A 13,788-nucleotide genomic window follows, 5' to 3' on the forward strand; every position below is an offset into this window, starting at 1 on the left:
CCTTCTGTCGGGGAGTAAGTGGGGGTGCAGGACCACCACCTGTTTTTTATTTAAAAAATGTATAGCCTTTTTCTTGGTTGCTGCACATGAACAACACATGCACATCATTTAACGGTGTATTTTTAAAAGAGACCAAGAACAGTATAAGTAGCTTAGTAAAGATTACCATTTTCACTTTTACTTGTTCCAATGTTCTAGTGGGTGGTGGCTCTGACATTACAATGAACAAAGTAATTATGAAATTAAATTAAAATACAAAAATGTATATATAGGCTACTGTAACAAGTGATAGAAACATTTAACATGGTCCCCACTATTGAATTTAATTTGTTTGCTACTATTTGCCAGCCCCATCTCCTGGCTTTTACAGACTTTGATGTCTTCCCTGGCGTTTTCATTAAACATTAAAATTCCGCATAAACTTCGACTAGCCTACTAGCTTTTGCTATGCTGCGGAGAAAAACTGTGCGTGCTCTTTGGCCACGGTGAGCAGCCAATAGCAGCGTTGCTGATCAATGTTTCTACTATCGATACATATCCCCTTTTAAACCAGCGCATGCACGCGCAATTATCTCAGATAACTCAATCCAGCTATACTAATCATAACCGGCTGGTGTGTTCGAAGAACCCAATTAGCCAGATCATGATTAGGCCGATTATATCATCTTGGATGTCTCGTTTGATCTCGGATGTTTTAAGCAACGTACGAAGAACGGACCCCTGGTCTTTCCATGCTCCTGTTAACTATTTTCGAGAAATCCAGTTTCTAAAATGCATTATCCGTAAAATATAAAACTTAGGTTCCACCGAGATTTGAACTCGGATCGCTGGATTCAGAGTCCAGAGTGCTAACCATTACACCATGGAACCGCCCTGCCTATATATGGAAATCTAGAGTTTTAATAGCTAGTTATTGTGAAAATGAACAAAATAATGTTTTCTTCGTTGCTTGTTTGTTTGTTGTTTTCCTTCAAACCGCTATCACTAGGAAGTATGACCTAAACAACAGTCACAGTCTAAATTGAAAATAATTCCGTAGAACAATATTATGTGCTGGACATGCGATTGTGTTTTTCAGTTGTACAACAAACAACAAATGGTTTCTGCAAAGGCACATATTAAACAATATTAGCATTTTAAACACAATTGCACGATACACAAACATTTAGCTGTTTTATAGTTATAGATTATTAAGATACACATTAAACAATGTATACAATATATTTACACATAATACACCGTACGTGATCAATATAATGGTACCTTTTTGTTTTAAAACATGAAAAATAAAAAATAAAAATACTGCCAAATAAAATAAATATTGTAATACGGCTTTTATTTTGACAGCTGGTAAAGGCCCTAACCCGGAACACTTCAGGAGACGCTCACTGGTTCGCCTGCTTGCTAACCTGTTAGCATGGCTACTGCCTAATCACAAATACACTGCAGTGCAGTAGCGGAGAGGACAGGGACGGGTCGGCTACACTTTTGCTTCACATTCTTCCATTGTTTGCGCTTTTGTTTTAATCGAAATGGGGACGCGAGACGACGAATATGACTACTTGTTTAAAGGTTAGTATATACAACATTTGCGTCGACTGTATAAGTTAAAGCGGCGCTGATCATCGTGGTTATTGTTAGATGGTGTGGTTTTATATTTAACACATAAAGGCCAGCTAACCGGCTAGCTCACTTCAAACAGCCCAAAACAAACTCCTGCTCCACGGCTGGAATACTATCATTTTAGTCTTATATAACTCAGTTATGGCGCATTCTGTCTATACAGATGTTGGTTAATTGACTACATAAAGCACAATTTACCGGAGATCGGACCACACCTTGAAGCGGCTAGCTGAAGTTAGCTGATAACGTTACTGTCGCTGGAGGGGTTTAACGGAGCAGGCGGAAATGGGAAACGGCCTGTATTCCCAGATGTTTTTCCAAGCCTGTATGACTGACTGACGGACTTCGGTGGAAGACAAAGGAGATATTTGGGGCAACTTCAACCGCCGTTCGCTTTCATTATATATTTTCCTTACAATGATTGAAAGTGAACGGTGAACGAGGCTGTCATTCTGCTTAACATCTCCTTTTGTGTTCCACCGACAAAAATATAGTCGTTTCGGAACAACATGAACACATTTTGGGTGAACTGTCCCTAAAAACGATTATTTGTGTCAGGTTATTGTTACTGTTTTTTTTTTAAGGAAATACAAGGTATCAGGTGATGCGACCTCTCTTTGCTTAAATGTTATCGTTGATTTTTTCATGAAAGAATGTGAAATTGATATTTTTAGAATAAGTCCGTAAAACAAGTTGTTCCATATTCAGTCATCTTTGAAATGCATTGTTCTCGCAGTTTGTGAGGTTTCGCTCGATGTTGTCATCAAGAAATGACGTGCCAACGTGAATCGTAGTGATCGTCAACAACCTCTCTAATCTAGTATAGTCATGTTCAATGTTATAAATACATCTTCATATTAGCCTAGAAAAAGTTTGTAAGCCTACATTATCCACCAGGTTCATTGTCACACAAGAACGTTACCAAAAATGGTCATGTCTCCCACATTGTGACTTTTTTTTTACTTATTTAAATGCACTTCACTTTTAAATTAAGTTGTCATAAGCGCTTAGATAGTTTCCAAATGTGAGGAGTTTTGTTCCTACTTCCTATATTTTATTTTAATTTTATGTGATTGATAAATTAAAGACATCTCTATTTAAATGACTGGTTCATGCAAAAATTTAAATGGTCATTTACTCACCCTAATGTTTTTCCAAACCCATAAGACTTTTGTTCATCAAACACAACTGAAGATTGGCTGAACTAGGTTATGGTGTTTATCAGATATAAAACCATGATGTTTTTTTTTTTAAAAAGTGGTCCTGATTGGAGACTCTGGTGTGGGGAAGAGTAACCTGCTGTCTCGTTTCACCCGTAATGAATTCAACCTTGAGAGCAAAAGCACTATCGGAGTGGAGTTCGCTACACGGAGCATTCAGGTGGATGGAAAGACGGTGAAGGCTCAGATTTGGGACACAGCTGGACAGGAACGCTACCGAGCCATCACTTCAGCGTAAATGTTTTTTCTTCCTCATATTACAGATACCAATTGAGATTTTACTTAGTTGATGTATTTGTTGTTTTGTTGACCAAGGATGGTCAGTAACTATAAACTTTTAATAATCTTAGGGAAGTCCACACCACAGATAAAATAACAGCACAGAGGAACAATATTGTTGAAATCACTTTCAGAACGATTTTTTTCTTGTTTGAAGAATGAATCCACCTGACTTTTAAAGAGTTCAAGTATTTATAGCGGCAGACGTCAAAAATGAAAGTTGTTTCAGGCGGGAAGCAATTTTCTATATTCTGATTAACTATTATGAAGACATAATTTAATTGGATGATTGAATCATTCACATTAGAATCAAGAAATGCATTTTATTTCATGTTTAAGAACTCACTGAGCACACTTCAATCTTCCGCTATCTTTTGATTGGTTCCCTGTGTTGATGTGCAGGTATTACCGGGGAGCCGTGGGGGCCCTCCTAGTGTATGACATCGCCAAGCACCTGACCTATGAGAATGTGGAGCGTTGGCTTAAGGAGCTCCGAGACCATGCAGACAGCAATATCGTCATCATGCTCGTGGGCAATAAAAGCGACTTGCGTCACCTCCGGGCCGTGCCCACCGACGAAGCGCGTGCATTTGCAGGTTAGATCTACAATAAAGACCTAAAAGTGGACCTTTAACTCCTGATGCATTACAGGGAGTGTGTATAGCCAGGGCATTAATTTGTTTGGTTTCGTGGTGTGCTCTTTCAGCTTGTTAACTGTTACCATGAACGTTAATGTATGTTCCCCATGTTTGCAGAGAAAAACGGTCTGTCCTTCCTAGAGACCTCAGCTTTGGATTCCACCAATGTAGAGACTGCTTTTCAGACCATCCTGACTGGTGAGTGTGCCTTGCAAAAGAGCGTTTCAGCACACGCAGCAGATACTTATCAGTGTGCAAGGTTAAGGATGATAAACTTTTATTTATGTACCGGTAGAAGAATACACGAATGACGAAAAACACACTACACAGGCTTGAGGGAATGACTGTTTGTTTGTTTAAAAGGATAAAAAAGGAAGATTGTAAATGATTGGCTGAAGGCCACATCCTTATGAATGACTCATCAAAAGCCCTGACTTGGTCGGGTAGGTTTCTCTAGCCTGACGTGACTGCAATAGAGAGTTTCCGTCGTCTTTTGCTCCTCTGTTTGGCTCCTGGCATCTGCAGAGGAAGAAACAAATAATAAATGTTTCAAAGGCATTCGCAGTCAGTTGCAATGCTGTAATTGTGTCCAGCAATAACCGTAGGGTTTATAGGCTTTTACGGCAACACAAAGTCCGTATTCATTACCAGTTTGTGTTGTCACTGTGTACATTGTCTTAGCATGAATATCTTTTTTCTGTCCCGTAGAAATCTATCGGATCGTATCCCAAAAGCAGATGTCCGACCGCCGAGACAATGACATGTCACCTAGCAACAATGTAGTGTCCATCCAGGTGCAACCTACTGAGAATAAACCAAAGATGCAGTGCTGCCAGAGCATCTAGCGGCACCCGTACCATAACCCCCCCCCCCAAACCCCAACCACCCACCTGCAACACCCCCTCCCCTCCCCCCTTCAAGACTGCTTTGGGTCTGAGATGCAGCTGCACAACTAGGCTTGAGCACAGAGGCTGGTTCCAAAGCTGGAATCTCAAAGGGTCACCACCTGCAGTCTGGACTAAGCTTGTTTTTTTTCCCCCTCCCTCCTTCCTGCCATGGTAGGCTTTTATATTGCAGAATTTTAATAATCATTTGTGCCGATCTTCACTGAAATGTCTTAATATATAATTTCATTCGCAAACGTGTGAGGTTCACTCATGTATGTCTTTAGTAGCAGCCCCCCCTTGTCTCTGGGGTGGAGGGGAGAAACGTGCAGTATTGGAGGTTTTGCTATATTTAATGTTGTGATTGTAGAGAGATGATGTACCTGATAGATGTTAGATGATGATTAGGGCCCAAAGACCACAGTCTTCACCTTTCAGCCATCTTCCAAGTGTGGTTCTCATTGCATGTACACTCCCTTCATGCATTCGGCACGGGGCGGCATCGCTTCACGTTCTTGATTTCACCACCAGGCCAATGGAAGAGGCCTCAAGGCACATCGCTACTGCGCTGTTTTCTCTTCGCCATCACATGCTTCATTTGCATCGAGGTAGAATAGTGGTTTTAGTGCCTTTTTTTGACGGAACGTTACACGGACGCTTTCATGCATGTGCTTAAAACGCAACACCTCTTTAGCTGTCCGTGCCAGTGCGGCGAGGCCTTCATCACACGCTAGAATCACGCTGTAATGTAGTCCAATATGGACCCTTTCTTTTTTGTGTGTGTTACCAGCCCTTTCAGTTGTTGTTTTCGCATAGCAAAAGTTCAATTTGTAATAAACAAGAATTGATGTCATAATGCAGAAAGATTGTTTCCTAAAGAGGGGACCGTACTACCAAACAGGCACAAGTTCTCTTTGAAACACTACCACAAACCTATTCAGTATGAAATGAGGGACGACTTCCCCTAAACGTAACGTTATCTTATCATCGCAGCCTCGAACCCATTGTAGTTTTGCAGGTCACACTCTGTCGTTAAAGTCGGAACAGGAAACACGCGCAGCGGTGAATAGTGGCCAGCTGACGGCCGCATCACATGAGAGCACTCTAGGGAATAGACTGGATACTTTCTCTTTCTTTTTTTATTGCACTGAATGTAAAATATCTCCCGCCACTACAGTTAATGATCTTAAGACCTGTAACTTGTATTTATTCTGTGGTAGTCACTTGAATCGAGTTGTTAGCCTTTTAATCTTGGTGGCGAAGTGACGGGACTCTTAAGCGTTGAGACACAGTGTGATAATTTATGAATGTATTATGTGTTTTAGCCTACAAAAAATGTCCTGATTCCAGCAGATGAGGAAACTACCACAAGCTGTGATGCTCGTCTTCGCTTAATGGCTGTCTAATAAAATTTACTCATTGTGACATGAAATATCAGTAAAGACTGAACTAATAATGCATGTTAGGCTATATAACGGTCACCACACGGGACCTCGGGGTGGAAGAATACTGTAGACCTCAGCAGTGGTTTATTTTTCTTTGGTTATCGATCCCTTTGCGTTTAATTACCCTAGCACTAGGTAAAACATAGTTTGCTAAGCTCATTCCCAACAGTATCAGAACACATTCCGGGTGGAATTGAAGGCCCTTTAAGGCTGCAATGTAATTACTGAATCAGACTGAACCGACATTACTGCATGCAAGTCATTTTACTGTTTTTAGTGAGTCTCCTATATCTTATAAGCAGCACATACAGTACTTATCGCCATCTAGAGGAAAAGACCTGGTGATTATACAAGCGTCAGGGTCTGTTTCTGTTCTTTTAGGACCCTGACTCTGATTGTATGACTGTTCTCTAGAGGCAGGGGTCTCTGGTGCTAACAGGGGCCAGTGCCAATGATGTGAGGGCACAGATGGCACGACTATGACCTGCCCATGCACTGCACATAGCTGGTGTGTCCTAGTAAGATTACCCAGATATTACTTTTCTGACTGTCGGATCTTTCACGTATTGCCTCGAGAACCTTATTTCTTTTTGTTTCTTTTGTCTGCACTGTACTGTGATTTATTTTGTATTGTTATGATTATACTATTACTCTGTCACCTGTAATTCCAATTTAAAAGAGCAAATAAAATATGTAGTTAATTCAAAGCTTTTCTGTTACTTATATATTGTTTAACCTTTCTTTAAACGCTTATCTTTCATGCAAGTTTTATTACCTCATTATGCCCAGTTACATTATTCCTTTTTTTTTTTTTTTACATATTTATTTCAGTTCCTTAAGTCATGGCCACTACGTCCTGATTTCTAAAGATAGTAAAAGTGGTTGGTTTATTTAAAAGGGAGCAATTATATGTGACAGATGATGTTCAGTGCAGACGCATGGTAAATAAAATCCTACACCGTTTTGTCTAAATAAATTAAAAATAAAACACTAAATTAATCTAGCATCACAACATTATAATGTACAATATAAAAAACCTATTCATTTAAAGATTTGCTAAAAAATACATTGAACTATTAATGTTTTTAAAGATTAACTTTACCTTGAGTCAATTATACATGTTATTACACAATATGTGACTGCCGAACAACGTGATTAATCAACCTTCGGACAGCTCACAAAAATGTACAAATCTTTTTCATGTAAACCAGCAATTAAACAGTAAGAACATTAAATAAACTGAGCTATCTTGAACAATTCAAAAAAGTGCATGAGGAAACACTGCTGATCTGTAGAGCTGATAGGATTGATGAAATGTTTTTTCCTCATTTATTTATGAATGATTGTCACTATGTTATTGCTATTGTGATGTTACGCAGCCACTTCAGAACAAAACTCAAATCAAAGCTGCAAAGCTATAATCATCAAACAAACTGAAACACAAGGAAAGGGACACGTCTCCAAATCTATTTATACTGTTTTTAGGACACGTATGAAGTCTCGTCCTATCATGGAGTCTATTTTGACATAAGAACTAACATATAATGTCGACTTTATATATTAATACTGTGCACAAATAGCACAAGCACATGAAAATAATTGGTCACTATGGGAATCATTTGTTCATGCTACTTCCCCCCTCCCTCCCCTCCCTTTAAATATGTTTAACTTTTACACTATAAAGAAAAACATCACTTGCACAAACAAGGTATAAATAAACATAAATACATAACCACAAAATAAAAACCTTTCAAGGCCTGCTAACAGATGTTTTAAAAATGTAAACATACAAAGAAGAAAAACTAAACGTGATAGCTTTGAAAAGCGTCACTTACACAACTTAATTCCAATTCATAAGACATACACACTGATAGCAACAGTCATAAACGTCTATGTACAATAGAAAGCACCAGGTTGTTACACAAATGAGCAGTGTAGTACAGTATCACAGAGCTCATGTTGACTCCAGGCTCTCCTCATAAACTTTTATAAATATTTTTAAGTGGTAGACGAATGTACAGTATTATAAAGTCCTGGTCGGTACTCCCTCGTAACGGTAACCATCTTTACACAATAAGAACTCTTAATATTTCTTATTTTAAACCATGCTTTTGTCTCTAAGGTCCAGACTAAACGCTCCGGGGTGAAAAAGAGGTCTGCCCCCTCACGGTCACCCCGGCTGCCAACTCCAAATTAAAAGTTCTGGATCATTGAGTCGCATTGATTATCTGTTCCAGTGTGCGGAACTCTTGTCTTTAACTCTGAATCAACATAGTGTGTATGTTTCCCTTAAAACCTCTCAAATGCTCCTTTATTCCCTCCAAATGTCTTTTCATAGACCTATAAGCAAAGAATGCTTTTCTACCCTTGTATTTCCTGATTTTATATGCACAGCTTGTTAAAAAACGTCTCTGAGAGGCGTGATGAATAATCGCTGGTGTCCAAATCTGGAGCTCTTGTTCTGGTATACAGTTCATTTCCCACAATCCTCCTTTACTCAACGGAAAGAGTAATACGGTCTCCACCTGTGTCATGTCCAGTATAATCTATTCATGCATCTGTACTTGAATGTGTGTTGGAGAGGAAGAGAGATAAGAAGAGAGAGAGAGAGGTTGAGATTGTAAAAAAACGAGGTCTGGGAGCTGCCAGTCTTGCGTCCCGTGTTTTTGGGGCAGGCCTGGGCTCTACAGCAGGGAGCTCGGGGGGCTCTCTGGAGGGGTTGGGGTGTGTGTGGGGCTGTGGCGCATGGGCAAGATGTCGTAGTGGCTGGGAATGTGGCTGTTCCGCGGGAGGTCGTAAGGACTCTGGGAGAATCCGGTCGCCAGGCCGTTGGGTCCCTGAAGAACACTCACTGTCGGCTCTGAGAAGGAAAGGTGGCGAGAGGTGAGCGGCTCAATTTCTGAAACTCTCTCTGAATCTTTAACACATAGCTCTCTATATGGTGTACATTACATCATAAAGATACAATATAACATTCTTAAGATTTCATATTTTTCCCATTAGCTGCATTACTTGGTGGTTGTCCTGGTTCCTTAATAAACAAGCTACAATTAGTCCAAAATGCAGCTGCTAGAGTCAAGAAAAGATGATCATATAACACCAATTTTATCATCTCTACACTGGTTACCTATTAAGTTCCGTATCGATTACAAAGTATTGCTACTGACCTATAAGGCCCTAAACGGTTTAGCTCTTGTGTATTTAACCGATCTTCTACCGTCCTACAATCCATCATGCTCTTTAAGGTCACGAAACAATGGACTTCTGCTTGTACCTAGTCTACTAAAGGAGGGAGAGCGTTTTCACATTTGGCCCCTAAACTCTGGAATAGCCTTCCTGAAGGTTCGGGGCTCAGACTTGCTCTTCCAGTACTGCTACTTTGGCGCAGAGATATCACGCGTGGTGATTGGTTCAGGTTTTGCTGATATCTCTGCGCCCAAGTAGCGGTGCTTCGCCTGTGCTTCACCCCAATATAGTTCCAAGTCAATATCTGCCTAGGAAATCGTCTAGTCTTAATCTGCATTGCTATTTGTACTCGTTGTGAACACACAGGCCACAATAAGTTTTTTTACTTTGCTTCTCCCTTTACTCGCAACATGCTATCTGGCAACAAAGTATTCCATTCATTATGCTATGCTAAGCTAAGCTAGCAGCGTCGCTGCCAGACTAAGACAATGCATGCATTGAGACAAAAATGCGTTTGCCCACCTATCTAAATGTAGGGGAAACGGTGAATAACCCCTATTTAAAAAAACGGTGGGGTGTTCCTTTAAATCTAGATAAATCTCTTTAGTCAAGCTTTCACATAATCCATCTCATAACCTTGTTCTCCAGTTATATCAGATGATATCAGACATGATTATCTTTGCTTGAAATGTTATGAACAGCAGCTATGCTAATTATTTTCCATTTGCTTTTCGGTTTTATCTCGGGATGCCTATCCCGAGTGGTTCACAACTTGTAATAATTACTTCAGTAAGCTCATTGTTTCTGCCTTAAATTAATACATTGTTAGCTAACTGCGTGAATATGTAAATTTCTAAAATGGATTACTTGGACACAGTCTCTGATAACAGATCACTCTGAATTAACATATGCATTTTCTGTAAAGCTGCTTTGAAACGATGTGTATTATGAAAAGCACTATACAAATAAATGTGAATTGAATTTAACTGAATAGATTTTTTGGAATCATTTGGGGAAATACACTGGGGTTAAATATTTCCAAATGGCAACCTTGTACTACAGTGGATAACTTCTTTAAAGCTGCAGTCCGTAGTTTTTCCTCTTTGTTGCCATCTCTGTTCAAAATCTGCAATTGCATTTAATGTGCGGCTGTCAGTCACCGCGCCGGTGTGGATACTGTCATTAGGGATCACAGATTATACATTTTGGAAGTATGACCAACATAAGAATTTTCACTGGGAAATGTCAAGTAAGGAACATCCACTTTTGTTCTGACCAACTAAGGGGGGAAATCTAACGATCTCTTATAATGTCACGTCAAAACATGCAAATTATACTCTGTTCTCAAATTGTTAATGTTAACAACATCAGCATTGCGTGACTACATTCAATGCCCTTCTGATATTGATCTTTGTTTTCGCATGGGCCCGGTTTCAGTCTCTTTTTTTCTGTAGCCACTCCGAAGTGAATCTCCAGTTGTCACTACAGTTCAGCTCACGTAGCACGGCGTTCGTCGCTCGACTGGTCGACTGGTTCGTGGTGCGCTATATGCCCCATATAGTACTAGCGTTATAAGCGAATCAGTTTTTAGAGATAAAACTCTTTACATTCGATTATCATGAAAACACATCCCAGAGAACGATCGACTCGGTAATCATGTGTTAATTACCCCTAGGTTCATTTTTCGCCGGAATTGTCCTTTAAAGAGAGAAAAATGATAAAACAGCAGGGCTCATGTAAGAAGTAAGTAGTCATTTGCTTTGATCAGACTCACCCACGTCATAGACGTTCCTGCTGGCAGTGGTGAGGGTTGTGCTAGTGCTGGAGCAGAAGGTCAGGTCTCTGTGTGCTGGAGACTTCATCTCCACGTAGCTGCTTTCAGCGTGCTTGCAGGCCAGGCTGGGCGGGTCTCGGATGGTGGCGTACGGGTTCTCACTATTTAGGGAGCACGAGCTGGAGCTACACATGGAGGCCTTTATGTAATCTACACACATTACAGAAAAGATATTAAAAGATATTTTATTGCAATGTAATCACCACATCATCCTCTGGGAGAGAAAAATGTAATAAATGTTATTACATATACAAAGAGCTATAGGAAAATTAAGTTGCGTTCAAGACAATCTCTCGGCAAAGATGCAAAATAAGCACTTTTCATGATGTACAGTTTAGAAACAGCATCCCAGGGTGCATTTTTCCAGTGAAATCCTGTTAGACTGCACTGGAAAATGTTGTTACAGCAGTTAACATCTAATGTAGCTGAAGAAGAGTTTGTGTAGAGAGAGTAAAATATAGACGTGGCTGTATTACTAATGTACATCATCCAGAAATATAGAGGAAGTGATTAAGTTGTTCTTTGTAGAATGAAGGAAGTGGTGGCACAACAGACTATTTATACATCTCTTACACCATTTAAAACGAAATACCGGTACATTTGCGACTGAGGCACATACACATCCAGTGTGATCACTATAGTACTATAGTACTGAATGTACTAATATTCGAAAGTCATTCTTCATTTTTAAAAACTAAGTGAATGCAGTTGTCCTTGTTAAGGGACCCCCTCAAAAATGGGAAAGGACATCTTGTGTATAGTGTCCACATATTACATCAGCAAATGTCCAACAGTCATTACCTTTGGCCATTCGGGTGGTTTTGCTGTCCCTCAGTGTAAGTGTGTCTCCTCTTGATACACCTAATGAGGCACATGAACACATTCTCAGTAATTCATGACTCAAAACAGTATAAATAGACGATGGTAAATGGTAACGCTGTAGGCTATATATATATACCCTTTTGAAGGAAGTATGCTCATAAAGCCTGCATTAAAGTATAACTGATGAAAAAATAGTATAACTGAAAAACTAAAAAATAGTATAACTGTTTTTTAATATATTTTAAAGTATAATTTATTCCTGTGATGACAAAGCTGAATGTTCAGCATCATCACTCCAGTCTTCAGTGTCACATGATCCTTCAGAAATCATTCTAATATGCTGATTTGCTGCTCATGAAACATTTCTTCTTATATTTTTCTTCTTTAATCCTTTTTTTATATTTTTGTGGAAACATCACAGTTTAAAAGACCAATATTTTTTTCTAACAATGTAAAAGTCTTTTAATTAAATTAATGCATTTTTGCTGAATACAATTATTAATTACTTCTTGAAAGATGGTGTATATATATTATCAAATGATCAAATATCAAAATTTTTATTTTATATCAAATATCTTCTTTTTTTATTATTAACGCTACATACCTATTCAAATAAAACAATGTTTATACATATACATATTAAAATATATTAGTACATTTTCTAGGACAATCGAACATTTCCTGAAGTTTTTTTCCAACCAACATGAGACTCAACCATATGCTATAAGCACCCAGGGGAAGACGTGGTATTATTGTATGGTTAAATTATTTGACTTTATGATAAATATTATTGCAATTAGCCACAGGAAGAACAGGAAGGACTAACAGAAAGGACTGTCTTTCCATCCACCTACATATAAAAGAAAAAGCAAGCGCTTAAACAATACCCAACCTAGTCACTCTTATGAGTATTATGAGTTAACCTTTAACCAAATCACATCACAACTCATCACGTTTCTCAGCTGACTACCCAGAGACATGCCTTTAAGGTGACGTCAAGATCGATAAAAGAAAATTCTCAAACAGTGCACCGAACCCACACTGCATTATTCATTTGGACATGGTGACATGGCAGCAGTAGAGTAACAGTGTGTGCTCACTGTTCAAATGGGGTTTTCCTCTATACAAATGTAATGAAGTTTAGTCTGTTTAAAGAAAAGGACCGTTTGTACTTTCACTTGATTTGAAAGCAAAACTGTCCTCATTTACTTTAGCACAGATTCCTTGTCTTACAGAGAACGATTAATCAAGAAGACAATGTCTTCATCATAATGTAACAACTTTTGGCTCAGGCTTTGAAATAACTTTCCATTTATAAAACGGACTGTCATCTACAAGTTAAATCTCTCTTTAGCACTGTGATCAGAAATCAGGGAAATGTCCAATAACAAGGTGAAATCCATTTAAACTTGTGGTCACTGGCCCTATTTCACTTCCTCTATGGGCTTGCAAAAGAATATGATGGAAATACCCATCCTCGTACCCGAGTCTCTGAGGCCTTGTGTGCTGTGCCGAAGCCTTATCAGCAGACCTGCAGGTAGACATAATGGGGTGAGGAGGCTTGGGATGGGATGTCAGAGAGGTAATGAACTCTCTCCCCCCTAGTCTGAGTGACCTTGGATAATATAAGCAAAGCCTGACCTTCCACCACATGCATGTGCCACCTAAAGTAAGGGCTTATTAAAAACACAGCAGGCGGAGGTCTTGCTCCAGTGCCAGAAGCAGCGTCTGGTGTTCATGCAACCCCCCAGGAATGAGTAAGTAGTTTAATTCTCTGGTGCCCCAATGGAGAACAAATGTCTTATTTGTTTTGAAGAATAGGCTGAGCGGAGAAAATAATGATCTGATCCATTTCAA

General features: G+C 39.3%; 2 protein-coding genes across 3 annotated transcripts in view; one reads left to right on the forward strand and one right to left on the reverse strand.

Annotated features, from left to right (window-relative positions):
• The first annotated feature begins 1,342 nt into the window (after window positions 1-1,342).
• On the forward strand, window positions 1,343-8,471 carry rab11a (RAB11a, member RAS oncogene family). The gene is made up of 5 exons (XM_079620758.1): window positions 1,343-1,572; window positions 2,882-3,077; window positions 3,525-3,718; window positions 3,878-3,958; window positions 4,469-8,471. The coding sequence occupies exons 1-5, from the start codon at window positions 1,533-1,535 to the stop codon at window positions 4,603-4,605; spliced, it is 648 nt and encodes a 215-aa protein (XP_079476884.1). The 5' UTR covers window positions 1,343-1,532; the 3' UTR covers window positions 4,606-8,471.
• The window catches only part of megf11 (multiple EGF-like-domains 11), a 121,500-nt gene continuing 112,510 nt past the window's right edge, over window positions 4,799-13,788 (reverse strand). For both annotated transcript variants that reach the window (XM_079620754.1, XM_079620755.1), the window contains exons 24-26: window positions 11,911-11,970; window positions 11,050-11,259; window positions 4,799-8,949 (exon numbers count right to left, since the gene is read on the reverse strand). In XM_079620754.1, the coding sequence (XP_079476880.1) occupies window positions 8,774-8,949; window positions 11,050-11,259; window positions 11,911-11,970 (446 nt within the window). In that variant the 3' untranslated portion in view covers window positions 4,799-8,773. The remainder of the gene's footprint in view (window positions 8,950-11,049; window positions 11,260-11,910; window positions 11,971-13,788) is intronic.

This window comes from Phoxinus phoxinus (genome assembly GCF_949152265.1).
Source record: "Phoxinus phoxinus genome assembly, chromosome: 8".
NCBI lineage: Eukaryota > Metazoa > Chordata > Actinopteri > Cypriniformes > Leuciscidae > Phoxinus > Phoxinus phoxinus.